General features: G+C 34.9%; 1 protein-coding gene across 3 annotated transcripts in view; it reads right to left on the bottom strand.

Moving 5' to 3' along the window:
- The window catches only part of LOC149808455 (cyclic nucleotide-gated channel rod photoreceptor subunit alpha-like), a 201900-nt gene that overhangs the window by 11191 nt on the left and 176694 nt on the right, over positions 1-14015 (bottom strand). For all 3 annotated transcript variants that reach the window (XM_089977561.1, XM_089977570.1, XM_089977579.1), the window contains 6 exons: positions 11513-11591; positions 8921-9039; positions 7614-7706; positions 6987-7083; positions 4906-5014; positions 4122-4159 (listed from right to left, as the gene is read on the bottom strand). In XM_089977561.1, the coding sequence (XP_089833687.1) occupies positions 4122-4159; positions 4906-5014; positions 6987-7083; positions 7614-7706; positions 8921-9039; positions 11513-11591 (535 nt within the window). The remainder of the gene's footprint in view (positions 1-4121; positions 4160-4905; positions 5015-6986; positions 7084-7613; positions 7707-8920; positions 9040-11512; positions 11592-14015) is intronic.

Here is a 14015-nt window from a genome sequence, read left to right as displayed (position 1 = left end):
CCCACCCCTGCAAATCAAGCGTAAGTCGTGATGCTGCATCTTAGAAAGCTGTCGACAGACCTGGAAGTGTGTCCTGTTGAGCTGAGGAGATAGGTCCTACCAGATAGAATTGGGCCCATTGGGATGAGAGATCTCAGATATACAAGCTAGAAAAAGTGGACTCTGATCTCCATCCCACAGTAACTTAGAGAACAGTTTCGTTTGAATGCAGACATGATTTTTTTTTCTCCATAAACAAAGCTGACAAAATGTGAAAGCGGGTTTAAAAGTCCTCCCCATCAGGGTCTCGAGGGGCATGTTAGGCTGGTGGAAACCGACCTAATCTCTTGAGCCGAGATGCGTAATATGTTCATTTGAGCCGGGTTATTTCCCTATTCGCTGCGAATAACCCATTTGATCCAGGATGAGAACGTTTGAGCTGATATATCCTCTTGTCCTTCCTTAAAAGGTAGAAAAAGGCGAGGTCTCCTGCTATGCACCGACTCTGTTCGATTAAGGTACCACTTCGAAAATCTGACTGGGTCTTATAAGTTGCCTTCAGTTGTTGTCTCTAGGTGAGAAAAAGGTTTCACGACAAAAGTCTGGTTGCCCGTGGAAGGAGACGTTTTTTGCGATGAATGAGAAAACCATCTTAAGTAAGATTGACCCATATTGTCAGAACTGCAGGTAATTGGGGTCTGCGGACAGGTTATGCATTTGAATAATTATGCCTGCCGTCGCTAGGGATATGAGGAAACAGGTCTTGTAGGAAAGGTGCGTCAGAAATTCCCGTGCAACTTGTTCAAAGATGGCCTATTTCAGCCAGGTGAATCCCCAAAATAGGTTCAACTTGGGACAGAGAATTAACTTTTCAGGACGTGTATTCTCAAAGTTTACGAATAGATCGAAGAAGTCCATGTTTCGTCCGTTATCTTTGCGCCCATGATTATGAAAGGTGTTCGCTATCGGGGTGCGGTAGACTTTATTCGTACTCGGAACTAATTTTCTTACTTCGAAGAGTCAGAGGAAGAAATTATATATCTCCGGTATCGACGCCTGGAGAGGTAAATACGTTTGGTTGCGCATCGCTGCGTGAAAATGTGCCATTTGCGTTCATACGCTTTTAGAGTGGAGGGCCGTTGCACCTGAGCAATTCTCTCCATGATTGGCTGCTTTTGGATCTCTTTCCTGGCTTTCCGCAGGTTAGGGAAAGTTTTATTTCTTTGGTGGCCCATTCAATCTGACCGTTAAACAAATGGTTGGATGACAAATGTCGTGTGCGCAGTCTGGCTTTATGGTGGTCCTTTAGGAGAGTGGAGGTTGACAGTACAGAGTTTCGTTCAGTCAACTGAAGATTAGTAGCGTCGTCGGTGACGACCTCGGCCAAGGTGTGTTGTGCTGCCCCATTTTAAACATGGGTCATGCGTGATACCAACTCCCATGCATATCCTGTAGAAGTCGAAGTGGAAGAGTGAGGCTATGTTCCACTTGTTGGAATATTGCCATGGAAACGAAGTCCAGTACAGAACCCACGGCGACTATATTGTGCACTAACTATTGAGTATCATCGAAATTAACTCGTTCTATACGTATGGAGCGTGGTTTGGACATTTCCAAATTGGCAATATCCTGGTCTATTTAAGGGGTTTCCAAGTGAAATGCTGGCGTGTGACAACGGTAGAAATGCCGACGGAAGTCAAGATAGAAGGCTTTATGTGTCAAGAAAAGCCTGATTTCGCTGGGATCCTGTAATTGTTGGTGAAGACAGTTCAAAATGTCTGTAACTGTCCCTGACTGTGAGAGAAACTTGAAGGCAGGCTCCTCATGCTTTGTCCTAAGACCAACAGAAGCTGTTACTCTTGTCCAGGCTGGTGTTGGTGTATGGGATATAGGCAAGACTCTGGGAGTAAAAGGCGGAATACTTCCTCAATGGAGGCCCGGATGGCTGAATCTTCATGTGACATCGTACAGTCCAGAATCAATGATATTCCTTGTGAACAAGCATCGTCGTCTTTAGGGGTACGAGGTGAGTCTGAAAAGTGATGAGATCTGTGACCCATGAAACTCGTAGTACGTCCCGATTTAGAAACTATGAGCATATGACGGTCACTGAGAAGGGAGGCTCTTCCCGTTGTAAGGTTCTGAGAGACTAGTGAGGCAATGTGTGTAGAAGTCTGAGGAGCTAAACGAGGCATCATACCGGAAGGGAGTCCTGAGCAGGAATATGTGTTAGAGCGGTCCTTGGGTATGTCGACATAGATCTGTTTCGACGTACTGGGATAAGGGCTGTTGTGTGATTGAGTCATAATGAGGATGTTGTTACCGCTCCTGATCACTCGAATATGGCCTAGACCGGTCACAAAGGAAATAGGCCGTGTGAGAGGGAGGAATATCGTCTGACTCCTAATCTTGGGACAGCTTACATGATGTTCAATTCACGAAATCTGTCCTTATATCTGTAAAATGAGAGGGAAATGACTGCTCTTTGTAAAGCCCTTTCCTTCGTACCACAAGTCCAATAGAGAACGCTAGTAACATTAGGTCTGGCGGAGGTGACTTGGGTACCGGGGCAGTTTCTGATCTTGTTTATTTTAGATGCTTCGTGACTCAAGGGAGAGAGGCTGAGTTGTCACTCTCTTTTGCCAAAGAATCCTGTATGGATGCAATGTCAGCTTGCAGACTGATGTCATCATTATCCTTTGAAGTCTTTCTGTGCTTTTCCCATAACTCAAAACTAAGTATAATGAACAGAAAATACAAACATGAGTTGCCTTGCCCATCCACCGTTAAGTACTATCGGTGCGAGCTAAATCTTAGCATTGGCAGGCCCAGTAAGTGATAACGGGCAGTCTAATGTCAGCGACCCGTATAGAGGGTATCTAACAAATATACAACGATATGTCTGCACCTGTCTTGTTAGACTAAGATACGATACAGAGCTGACCAAAAGAAGGTTACCTGGAAAATATGTGATAGCAGACTAATTTAAGCTAATACTACAGGTTGTAGAGGTCAAGGACGTCATGGACAGGTATAATCATTGAAGCGTTATGTCTGGACGCTAAGACTATATATATATATATATATATATATATATATATATATATATATATATATATATATATATATATATATATATATATATATATATATATATATATATATATATATATTAAACTACATGTAGTAACGCTCAGAGACGGCCTATACCAGTAGAAGTATACAATTAGCTCATGGAAACATGGCGCCAACGCCCTAAAAATGACATGCAAAGAACTCCCGTCTGTGTGACAGAAGTTACGACTATATAGGCAAGACAGGGTTCCGAAAAGTATAAGAAACGTCCACAGGTAGTTAATGCATCCTGGACCTATCCAGTGGGGATGTAATGGCCGTCCGTGCAACCGACAAAGTGCTCTAATATATATATATATATATATATATATATATATATATATATATATATATATATATGCGAATGTAAAAGAGACGAAGTTGGAAATAGAGATCGCGTATACTAACCTTGAAGTGAAGGGACTCCTCCAGCTGAAACAGGTATTCTTCCAAGATGAAAATGGATGGCAAGGACTCTTGTGAAAGAAGCGTGCTGCGCCACATGAGCAGAGGTAATAACTGAAATTCTTAACACACTGCTGCCATATCTTATAGATGAGGCGATCTTACTCTGCCCGACCTCCACATGGGTCAGCAGACAACTTTTAGCTCCCTTTTAGCTAAAAGTAGTATCTGGGAGGGTTGGATTTGCGAGGTAGTGGTAGTTCCCGTAAGGTATTATGATTGGGTAACGTATTTGAAGAAGAAATACATTATTTGTTTAATCTGACAAACGTGCTGGTGTCCACTCTTTTCTGTTACTTAGTTAAAGACCCTCGAATTGTAACAGTATAATACTAACAATCTTTGATGTTGATGACTATCCAAGAATGTATAATTAATAATTAATTTAGAATGAATTTTCTAAAACAGTTCCTTCATAGTTTGTACAAGTCAAATGAATTAAGCAAAATCTAAATAATTACAACTTCAGTAAAAACAACTTGCACACAAATGAAAGTTCAAAATGTAGTCTTAAGTTACTGAGTTGAAATTTATAAAAAAAATATGTGAAAATAGGGCAATACCTCTACTTTTCCATGGTTTACGATAAACATCTCCCTTCCTGAAATAAGATAAATGTATGAGTGCTGAAATTATCATCAGCTCATATTAAATCTGTACTGCCACCGCATTCCAATTAATATTTCTTACATACATACTTACCCACCTGCCGACATGCATGCATGCATACATACATACATGCATACATACATACATACATATATACCTACCTACCGACATACATGCATACATGCTTACATACATAGAGACATACATACATAAATACAAACATACAACTGCTGATAAAAGTGGTTGAAATTCTTGGTACAGTATTGCCACAGAAACCAAATAATACTGTGGAGTCCAAAATCAAGACAGCAGACAGACATAGAGACCTCCTGTATAAAGCATTGTGGAATTGTAAAACTTAGCCCAATTTAAGGACTAAGCGATACAAAGAAGCGTGTAAAACTTGGATAAAATTCAACATTCCTTAGTAAAGATATGTAGCAGAAATCAAATTTACTTTGATTAACAAAACAGGGACCATAACTCTTCCAATTCATGATCTGGAACACTAGAAATCATGCACATTGTTGAATAAAATGTTGACATGGATGGATGCATAGAAAAAGTGATTACAATAAGACCCCGATGACTTCATAAAAAATAGGTCCGTAATCGCATAGTTTAAATAGAATTAAATCAGAGATTTTATGCAAAATAAGCTTCTATAACAAACATGTAATACATTATTTGTAGGAGTACTTAATATGGTTGTGACATTGGAAGAGTAAAAAGCGGTACCTATCTCTCCAATTCTGCAGATGTAGTCTCCTGGTGAATAGATCTGTGCTCTCAACTTTAGAACCAATTCATGGAGAAGACTTTCTTCACATTCTTCAAATATTTTCACCTACACGTTATAAAGGAATATAATATTTCGTCAGCTAAAATTGATCTGTGAGATATATGACACAGCGGCCTAATATTTTAAAAAGTGTTGTGCTATGCTATTACTCAAAATTAAGAACAAAACAGATTAAAACCGTGTGATCATTAAATAACGTCAATTTTTGTTTTATCAATGATTTCAAGTTATTTAGTATTATGTACAGGAACAAAATGGTATTTCAATGTATATCCAATAAAATGATACTTAACATTTTTTCCACGAGATTCACCTACTTTAGTATGTATAACAAAAAAAAAATCAGAAAATAATTTTAAACAAAGCACTGCACAACTCGCCTTTCTTCAAGTATCAGTATACACTTTTATTTTAACTTGGCAAAGTTGGAATCCCTAACGTTGGTTCTCTGTTGACAGCTTTCACTTTAAGTCACTTTGCCATTTTTGAAATTGCGCGCTATGTGCCGAGAATGCACATCCCATCTATTATATTATACATACGACTTCTGTACATTTTATGGGGAGGATAGGTAAATCCATTATCTGCCTTTCGCATCCTATAGTATCTTGTCAAATTCAACATCTGAAGATCTACACCCACTGAAAGTGTAGCCAATGTATATCAATGAAAGTGCAATTGATTCTTGCCAAAAGTCATCGCTCATTTCCTTTTCTTATCTTTTCTTCGTCTGCCCAGAAATATATCACTTATACAGTAAGAAGTCCATTAGCATTTTTGTGCATAAGTGATAATGGTAAACATGCTGATAAAATACGTTAAGGTGGTATTGCCCCCCTATGTAATCAGAAAGTGTCACAGTCTGACGATTTCCAAGATCCTTTTGCAGAAGGGACAACCTTTATGATCTATGCATATAATATGCGGTGGGTGCAAAAATAAACAAAACTATGCCAATTGTTCTGTATATGACTAAAAATGCTTAAATATATACCAGTTAAACAGCAACGTCACCAGAACTTCCGTAAGGCTTGCTTTAAGAGTGAAAATCATTTGGTGACAACTGTGTCACACTTATTTTTCTCGTGTAACTGCTTATACCTGTCATCCTCCATCTTAGCAAAAGTACAGACTCTCCGAATCCTTTCATATGACGCACTGTGCCCATCAGTCTTTGTTTCCTGCTTCATTTGCTCCCTGCTACATGACTAACTAATTATGAGGCACATATAATACTAGTTTTCGGTCTATATTAGTTTGCCAATTCAGGCCGGGTACCACCTAATAGAACTGATTGTATATAGCAGGGGTCTTATTGAATGAGACTTACGCATCCTGCCAAAAGGGTGTTGTTGGTTTCGGTTTCATTGCAAAATGATGAAATCTTAGGTACGCTGATACACTACCAGAAATAGTATTCACAGTTAGTCTGTATCTGGACAACTGAGTACATGCAGCACATGGACAGAGATGATATGTGAGAGATCTGTAAAGGCAAGCACCTTGGACCACTTGGTCACCCCAGTTAGTAACAGTGTTTATCGTTAAATTAAATTTGAAGGAAATAAATTTTCATTATATTCGATGAACTATAAACTGACAAAAAGTCCTTGTATAACAAGAATAAGAAATTTGTTCCCCTTTTATAAACATATTCACCAAAGGGGAGTAAATCTTTATATAATAAATTTATAAGAAATTCTTTACCAAAAGAATACTGAAAGAGATCATAGGGTACAAAGGGCAGTAATAGTTTCGTTATGCCTGTCTAATCTATTGCACGTGATATTAGTAATATTTATTAAGGCTATAGTCTGTAGGTAATATTTTCAAGGTTGTTTATGAAAAATTATCACTCTTTAATATTTATTCTGTATCATCCTCAATTATAGTAACAACTATCACTGAGTTCAATTTAACGACTCTAGAGTTATCTTGTTCACTGGCGGAGTACTATACATATGCATAAGTAAATTCAGAATCCCCACACTTTAATAGTCAAGGCAATGAAGCTTACTTTTTTCAAAGTTTCCAGGTGAACGTTGATTGCTATTTCTGTTCTCAGTCTGTCCGGCAGCATCTGCAGAAGAGTAGGCTCATCTATCGCTTGTGTCCTGTAAGTCAATGTGGATCTAATATAGGTCATTGCGAATATATTTATGAAATTAGTCAAATACAATGTATGAAAACCTTGGAGAACAAGATATTTAAATTATTCAAATATTTCGTATTCATATATACTCCTAATGTAAACCTGGATTTATTACATGATTAAATTATTACATAATTAAATCCACGATGGATTTTATTCTCAAAGTGGCAAAATAGGGCAATGAGTTTATTGAAATATTTTTTTGATTCCTAGCTCATTATGTTCATGACATGATATGTAATGTCGTAGGTATTATTATGTGTGTTGCATAAAAAATGATGAGTTGGGTTTATTTACCAAATTAACAAAATACTCATTTGCGATAAAATATTGCTAAATGCGCATTTGCTCGAGAGTTACATTAGAAATCTGAACATAATTAACTTGGTTATCATAGTTTATCACAATATATAATGAACTCTGGTGCCTCAGCCCGTTTTGTAGTCATACTGACTCTCTGCGTAGAGAAGAGCCTTTCTGATGATTTCTTACCTACTCCAAGTGTAGTCGGCCCATCGTTTTACTCTGTTCTGAAGGGATGTCGGCACTCTTCGATGATGCAGATAAAATTTTATATGATCCATCCTAGTAGAATAATATAAAATTAAGGAAAATTTACAACGAAGTCTAGCATTCATTACATGAATTATTTACAGCCGAACTACCACCTAATAAAGTGCATGCATTAAATTATTAAACTATACAGATGGATTAAAACATAATCTTGATTGATACACATCCTAATAGCTAAGAGGAAAGAGAGTTGAATTACCGACTTTTTCCTTACGCAATACTTTCTTTTAGTCACTGCAATTTGAATTAACATTCAAAACGTTTTTCGAAATCATTATTATTTATTGGCTATAATGCAATCATAAACTCTATTTTGTTTTTCAGCCAATTCATTTATTTTGTATTTTATTTGATCTATTAGTACAAGAAACAAATGGATTTCATTGCGTTGTACACTGAGTTAATAGATAATTATTTTGTTAGAGTTCAAATTCGTCCTCGCCTTTTCAGATGCAATACTGTGTTTTAGTCAATGCAATTTGAACTATTATCCAATACGTTTATCACTGTAATAGTATTTTACTGACTATAATGCAATCATTCATTCTACTGTTTGCCAGCCAATGAGTTTACTTTTTATTTCAGTTGATCTATTAGCGCAAGAAATAACTATATTTCTTTGCATTATATACTGAGTTAATATATCATTATTTTGTTTATAATTATTTATTAACAGGAACAAATAACAATTCTGTATGACTTAGGTATTGATCTGTCATACTAGTGTGTAAAATGTTGGCATTTTTTACTTTCTCAAATCTAGTTATGTGTAACACGGAAATTATAAATATGCCATCAACGTTGTAATTCAACTTCAACGACAACACAAACCATAAAACCAGGTTCTAAATCAATTTTAACAAAGGCATCCTGCCATATATTCCGTGTTTCTGGGTAAAACCTAGGCAAAATGTAAACAGTACCATAGTGTCACCCAACAGATTATTCCAAGCTGATGGTAACTGTGTCTGCACTCTAAAATGCTTAGGCGCATGCATATATTGTTTATATATATCTTCAGAATGTGTACTACCAATCTTATTGGTAGTGACTCCAGTGTGCAACAGGTAACGAATATAAAAAGCTGTCTGGAAAGACATTATTATATAAAATGTAATGCTTTAACAACCTGCTGCAACCAATGGAAATATGTCTACTTTATCATGCGCCGTGCAAATGTGGCCTTGACGAACACTGCGAAAATGCATATTTTGTACATGACTTGCCTTGACTGATACTCCTGTCGAGCGGCATTTATATTACTGATGACATCACCTACATTTCCGACAACAGCAGCAAACAGGAATACACCAATGAGAAACGTCAGGCCTGTGAAAACATACTCCTATGACAGAAATTGAAATCTAATTAAAATCGAAATCATTATGTTAAATGGATCACACAAAAGTGAATGTAACCTAATTAACTATTGTATTGTTGTAGCACCGGTTATGTTAGCTCTCTAGATATAATTATACCTTGTTAATCAAGCAGTCTTAAATCCTCTTGTTAGATTTATGCATATCCAATACCAAAATAGTATCATCTTTCTATCCATTTATTGTTAGAGTACAGTCGACGTAACATTTAATATGAAGTACAAAAACATATAAGAATATAGACTAAGTGAAAGTCATATAAAAATACAGACTATGAGAACGTTATAAAAGAATATAGACTATGTGAAAGTCATATAAGAATACAGACTAGGTGAAAGTCATAAGAATACAATGTGAAAGTCAAATAATAATACAGACTAGGTGAAAGTCGTAAGAATACAATGTGAAAGTCAAATAATAATACAGGCTTGGTGAAAGTCATAAGAATACAATGTGAAAGACAAATAATAATACAGGCTTGGTGAAAGTCATAAGAATACTATGTGAAAGTCAAATAATAATACAGGCTTGGTGAAAGTCATAAGAATACAATGTGAAAGTCAAATAATAATACAGACTAGGTCAAAGTCATAACAATACAATGTGAAAGTCAAATAATAATACAGTCTTGGTGAAAGTCATAAGAATACAATGTGAAAGTCAGATAATAATACAAGCTTGGTGAAAGTCATAAGAATACAATGTGAAAGTCAAATAATAATACAGGCTTGGTGAAAGTCATAAGAATACAATGTGAAAGTCAAATAATAATACAGACTAGGTGAAAGTCGTAAGAATACAATGTGAAAGTCAAATAATAATACAGGCTTGGTGAAAGTCATAAGAATACTATGTGAAAGTCAAATAATAATACAGGCTTGGTGAAAGTCATAAGAATACAATGTGAAAGTCATATAACAATACAATGTGAAAGTCATATAAGAATACTATGTGAAAGTCATATAAGAATACAGACAAGGTGAAAGTCATAAGAATACAATGTGAAAGTCAAATAATAATACAGACTAGGTGAAAGTCGTTAGAATACAATGTGAAAGTCAAATAATAATACAGGCTTGGTGAAAGTCATAAGAATACTATGTGAAAGTCAAATAATAATACAGACTAGGTGAAAGTCGTAAGAATACAATGTGAAAGTCAAATAATAATACAGACTAGGTGAAAGTCGTAAGAATACAATGTGAAAGTCAAATAATAATACAGGCTTGGTGAAAGTCATAAGAATACAATGTGAAAGACAAATAATAATACAGGCTTGGTGAAAGTCATAAGAATACTATGTGAAAGTCAAATAATAATACAGGCTTGGTGAAAGTCATAAGAATACAATGTGAAAGTCATATAAGAATACAATGTGAAAGTCATATAAGAATACTATGTGAAAGTCATATAAGAATACAGACAAGGTGAAAGTCATAAGAATACAATGTGAAAGTCAAATAATAATACAGACTAGGTGAAAGTCGTAAGAATACAATGTGAAAGTCAAATAATAATACAGACTAGGTGAAAGTCGTAAGAATACAATGTGAAAGTCAAATAATAATACAGGCTTGGTGAAAGTCATAAGAATACAATGTGAAAGACAAATAATAATACAGGCTTGGTGAAAGTCATAAGAATACTATGTGAAAGTCAAATAATAATACAGGCTTGGTGAAAGTCATAAGAATACAATGTGAAAGTCATATAAGAATACAATGTGAAAGTCATAAGAATACAATGTGAAAGTCATATAAGAATACAATGTGAAAGTCATATAAGAATACTGTGTGAAAGTCATATAAGAATACAGACAAGGTGAAAGTCATAAGAATACAATGTGAAAGTCAAATAATAATACAGACTAGGTGAAAGTCGTAAGAATACAATGTGAAAGTCAAATAATAATACAGACTTGGTGAAAGTCATAAGAATACTATGTGAAAGTCAAATAATAATACAGGCTTGGTGAAAGTCATAAGAATACAATGTGAAAGTCAAATAATAATACAGGCTTGGTGAAAGTCGTAAGAATACAATGTGAAAGTCAAATAATAATACAGGCTTGGTGAAAGTCGTAAGAATACAATGCGAAAGTCAAATAATAATACAGGCTTGGTGAAAGTCATAAGAATACAATGTGAAAGTCAAATAATAATACAGACTAGGTGAAAGTCATAAGAATACAATGTGAAAGTCATATAAGAATACAATGTGAAAGTCATATAAGAATACAAAGTGAAAGTCATATAAGAATACAAAGTGAAAGTCATATAAGAATACAGTGTGAAAGTCATATAAGAATACTATGTGAAAGTCATATAAGAATACAGATAAGGTGAAAGTCATAAGAATACAATGTGAAAGTCATGTAAGAATACAGACAAGGTGAAAGTCATATGCTATGTATTCAGATTATGCTGTATCAAGGCTTACCAGATCTGTTTCAGGAGAAGGTCGTTCACCAATTGTTGTCAGCGTCATAAGCGACCAATATGTGACTCGAATATACTTTCTGAAAACGATTAAAGCCGTCATAGCAATAGTAATGGATAGCCACCTTAAAATATAAACCATAAAATAACAGCCAAAGTGTCACATCTGTTACATAATACACAAGGCACGAATACGAGTCTGTACACTTCTGGATTATCTTTTGAACCATACAAATTTTTTTGATCAAATACTTCGCACAAATTGAGTAAATTTGAAAAAGCGTCTACGTACATATGATGGATGATAAAAATGAATAAGGGTTTTCAAATGATGTTTGAAGATATTATTTACAAACGTATCATTTATGTAGTAAAATAATTGAAAATACTTCTATCAGAAAGAGCTGTTTGGTCGCGTCGACTACTATTATTATACATACACATTAAATCTTACATGGCTAATCTGAGCGTTGACATTGATTTTCAGTCCATGAATCAGTATTCACGTACCAACAATTTAATATGTTCTTTTACCAACATACTCATTAGTATTCTTAGATTTACTGAATCGAGCTTCTAAAACTCGCAATTTGTATGCAATTCCATTATCACCGTAAAATGTTTGAAAAATTTAAAAGATGGTGCATATAATAAAAGCAAAACAGCAATCTTGTTTGTTTTGGAACGGGTGCCAAACATTCACCATTTGGAAACAAGTACACACCACAGCTACACAAATTATTCCTCTCTTCTGAATTTGAGCTTCATTGTGATTTATAGATGTAGCATAACAAAAGAATATCAACTTGAGAGAAAACAGGGTTTGTCAGGTAAAAATGTTTCTTCGATAAAACTTTATTTGATCATAATAAAAAATAGGAGAACTAGGCCTAATACCTTGCATATCCAGGCTAAACTGTTTAGATGAAACGCGAAACGTTATATGCCCATCCAGGAGGCAATTAAAGTTATCTCCCCTTGATACCTGGATTGGCGCCAAATCCTATGAATTCTGCAGTTACTACTGGAGCAGATGGCACACTCTATATATGAATGTAACAAAAAGAAGGTTGGAGGTTGTATGTGTATCTATTATCATCGGCTAAGTATTATCGAAGAAACATAATTTACTAGAAAAATGGTTTCTTCTTCAAAATACATTACCTGATTATAATACCTTTGGAGAATAGGTAAGAGATAGGGTAATACAAGCAAGGACATGCTTTTTCACCCTATATTTTAATTTCTACTCCATATATCAGACTACGTTTAATCAATCTGTCACATATTTAATAGTAAAACATAGAAATTCATTTGATCAAAAGATATCATAGGTTAACATTCAAATAACTGACATTCATAATACTTTTCTTGTTGCATCATGTCATTGCAAAACATGGGCATTATCAAAATACCTGGTCTATTACAAATATGAAATTATTCATATTGGGATATTTGCTTTCGTAACTGACATAATGAATCCAGCCATATAAATCTCAAATCGTTTGAATAAATGTATAGGTAATTGCATAATCGAGGCCATAACTGCAGAAAATCATTGTTATTAAGGCCAGGAATTCATTGCAGCTTGGGAATTTTCATATTTAATTGATACTTATGGAGGCAATCAGTGTTTCTGAAATTTGAAATATAATTTTAAAAAATTAACACGACAGTCTTGACGCATTTTGTCATAATTTCCCAAATTACAAATGTCCTTTAAATTGCTCACTATCCATGCTATTCACAGAAGTTTTCGATAAAACGTGTAATGCTCAACACAGTTATATCAACTTAAGAGAGTGTGATTCGACAAATGGTTTATATTCTGTAGGAAATCAAGGAAGCAATATAAATTCTGACATAGAACCATATTTGCAGAATAGTTTTGCTCGAGTCGGTCAGCCCCCATGATTTAAAAATGAAAAGCCACAGTGAAATTTAAAAACTGTACAAATTTTAGCAATTTCATTCAGCAATTGATAATAAAACGGTTGTCACAAGAGCTTGCTATATCTTTCATTCTCTTTACATTTCAAAACAAATGTATCTTTATTATCATTGCATCCATAATCGCGTGGAGAGTCTATTTTCTTCAGGAAACAAGAGTGTTACACTTCATTATGTACAATAAGCTCTGAATGATTTGGTACATTTCTATAACTTTGGAATTCTAGTTTCCTTCAAACTCATGCACACAAGAATTAAACCACTTACTGTTTTTATTTTGTTAAATTGTTTGGAAAAATATTAAAACTAGAAATTGCAAATATTTGATGCAGACGATGCATGTATATTCCTAATAACACCACCCCTTCATTAAAAATGAACTTATTGTTTACAGTGAAAACTCCAACTTGATCTGAAATGCTATCATGAGGACAGTGTTAGGGACCCTCGTGTGACAGTCAACTTAGAAATGACAAATTAAACAATTAAATGACTACCTTTCGTGCATTTGTTATATGTCCTTGATGCTTTTCTTTTTGAAAATCGGAAGGGGT

The sequence above is a fragment of the Sinohyriopsis cumingii genome, chromosome 1 (assembly GCF_028554795.1).
Source record: "Sinohyriopsis cumingii isolate HCF-2022 chromosome 1, ASM2855479v2, whole genome shotgun sequence".
In the NCBI taxonomy this organism is placed as follows: Eukaryota; Metazoa; Mollusca; class Bivalvia; order Unionida; family Unionidae; genus Sinohyriopsis; species Sinohyriopsis cumingii.
Note: the sequence above shows the minus strand (reverse complement) of the source record. Positions and strands in the feature narration are given on the sequence as shown.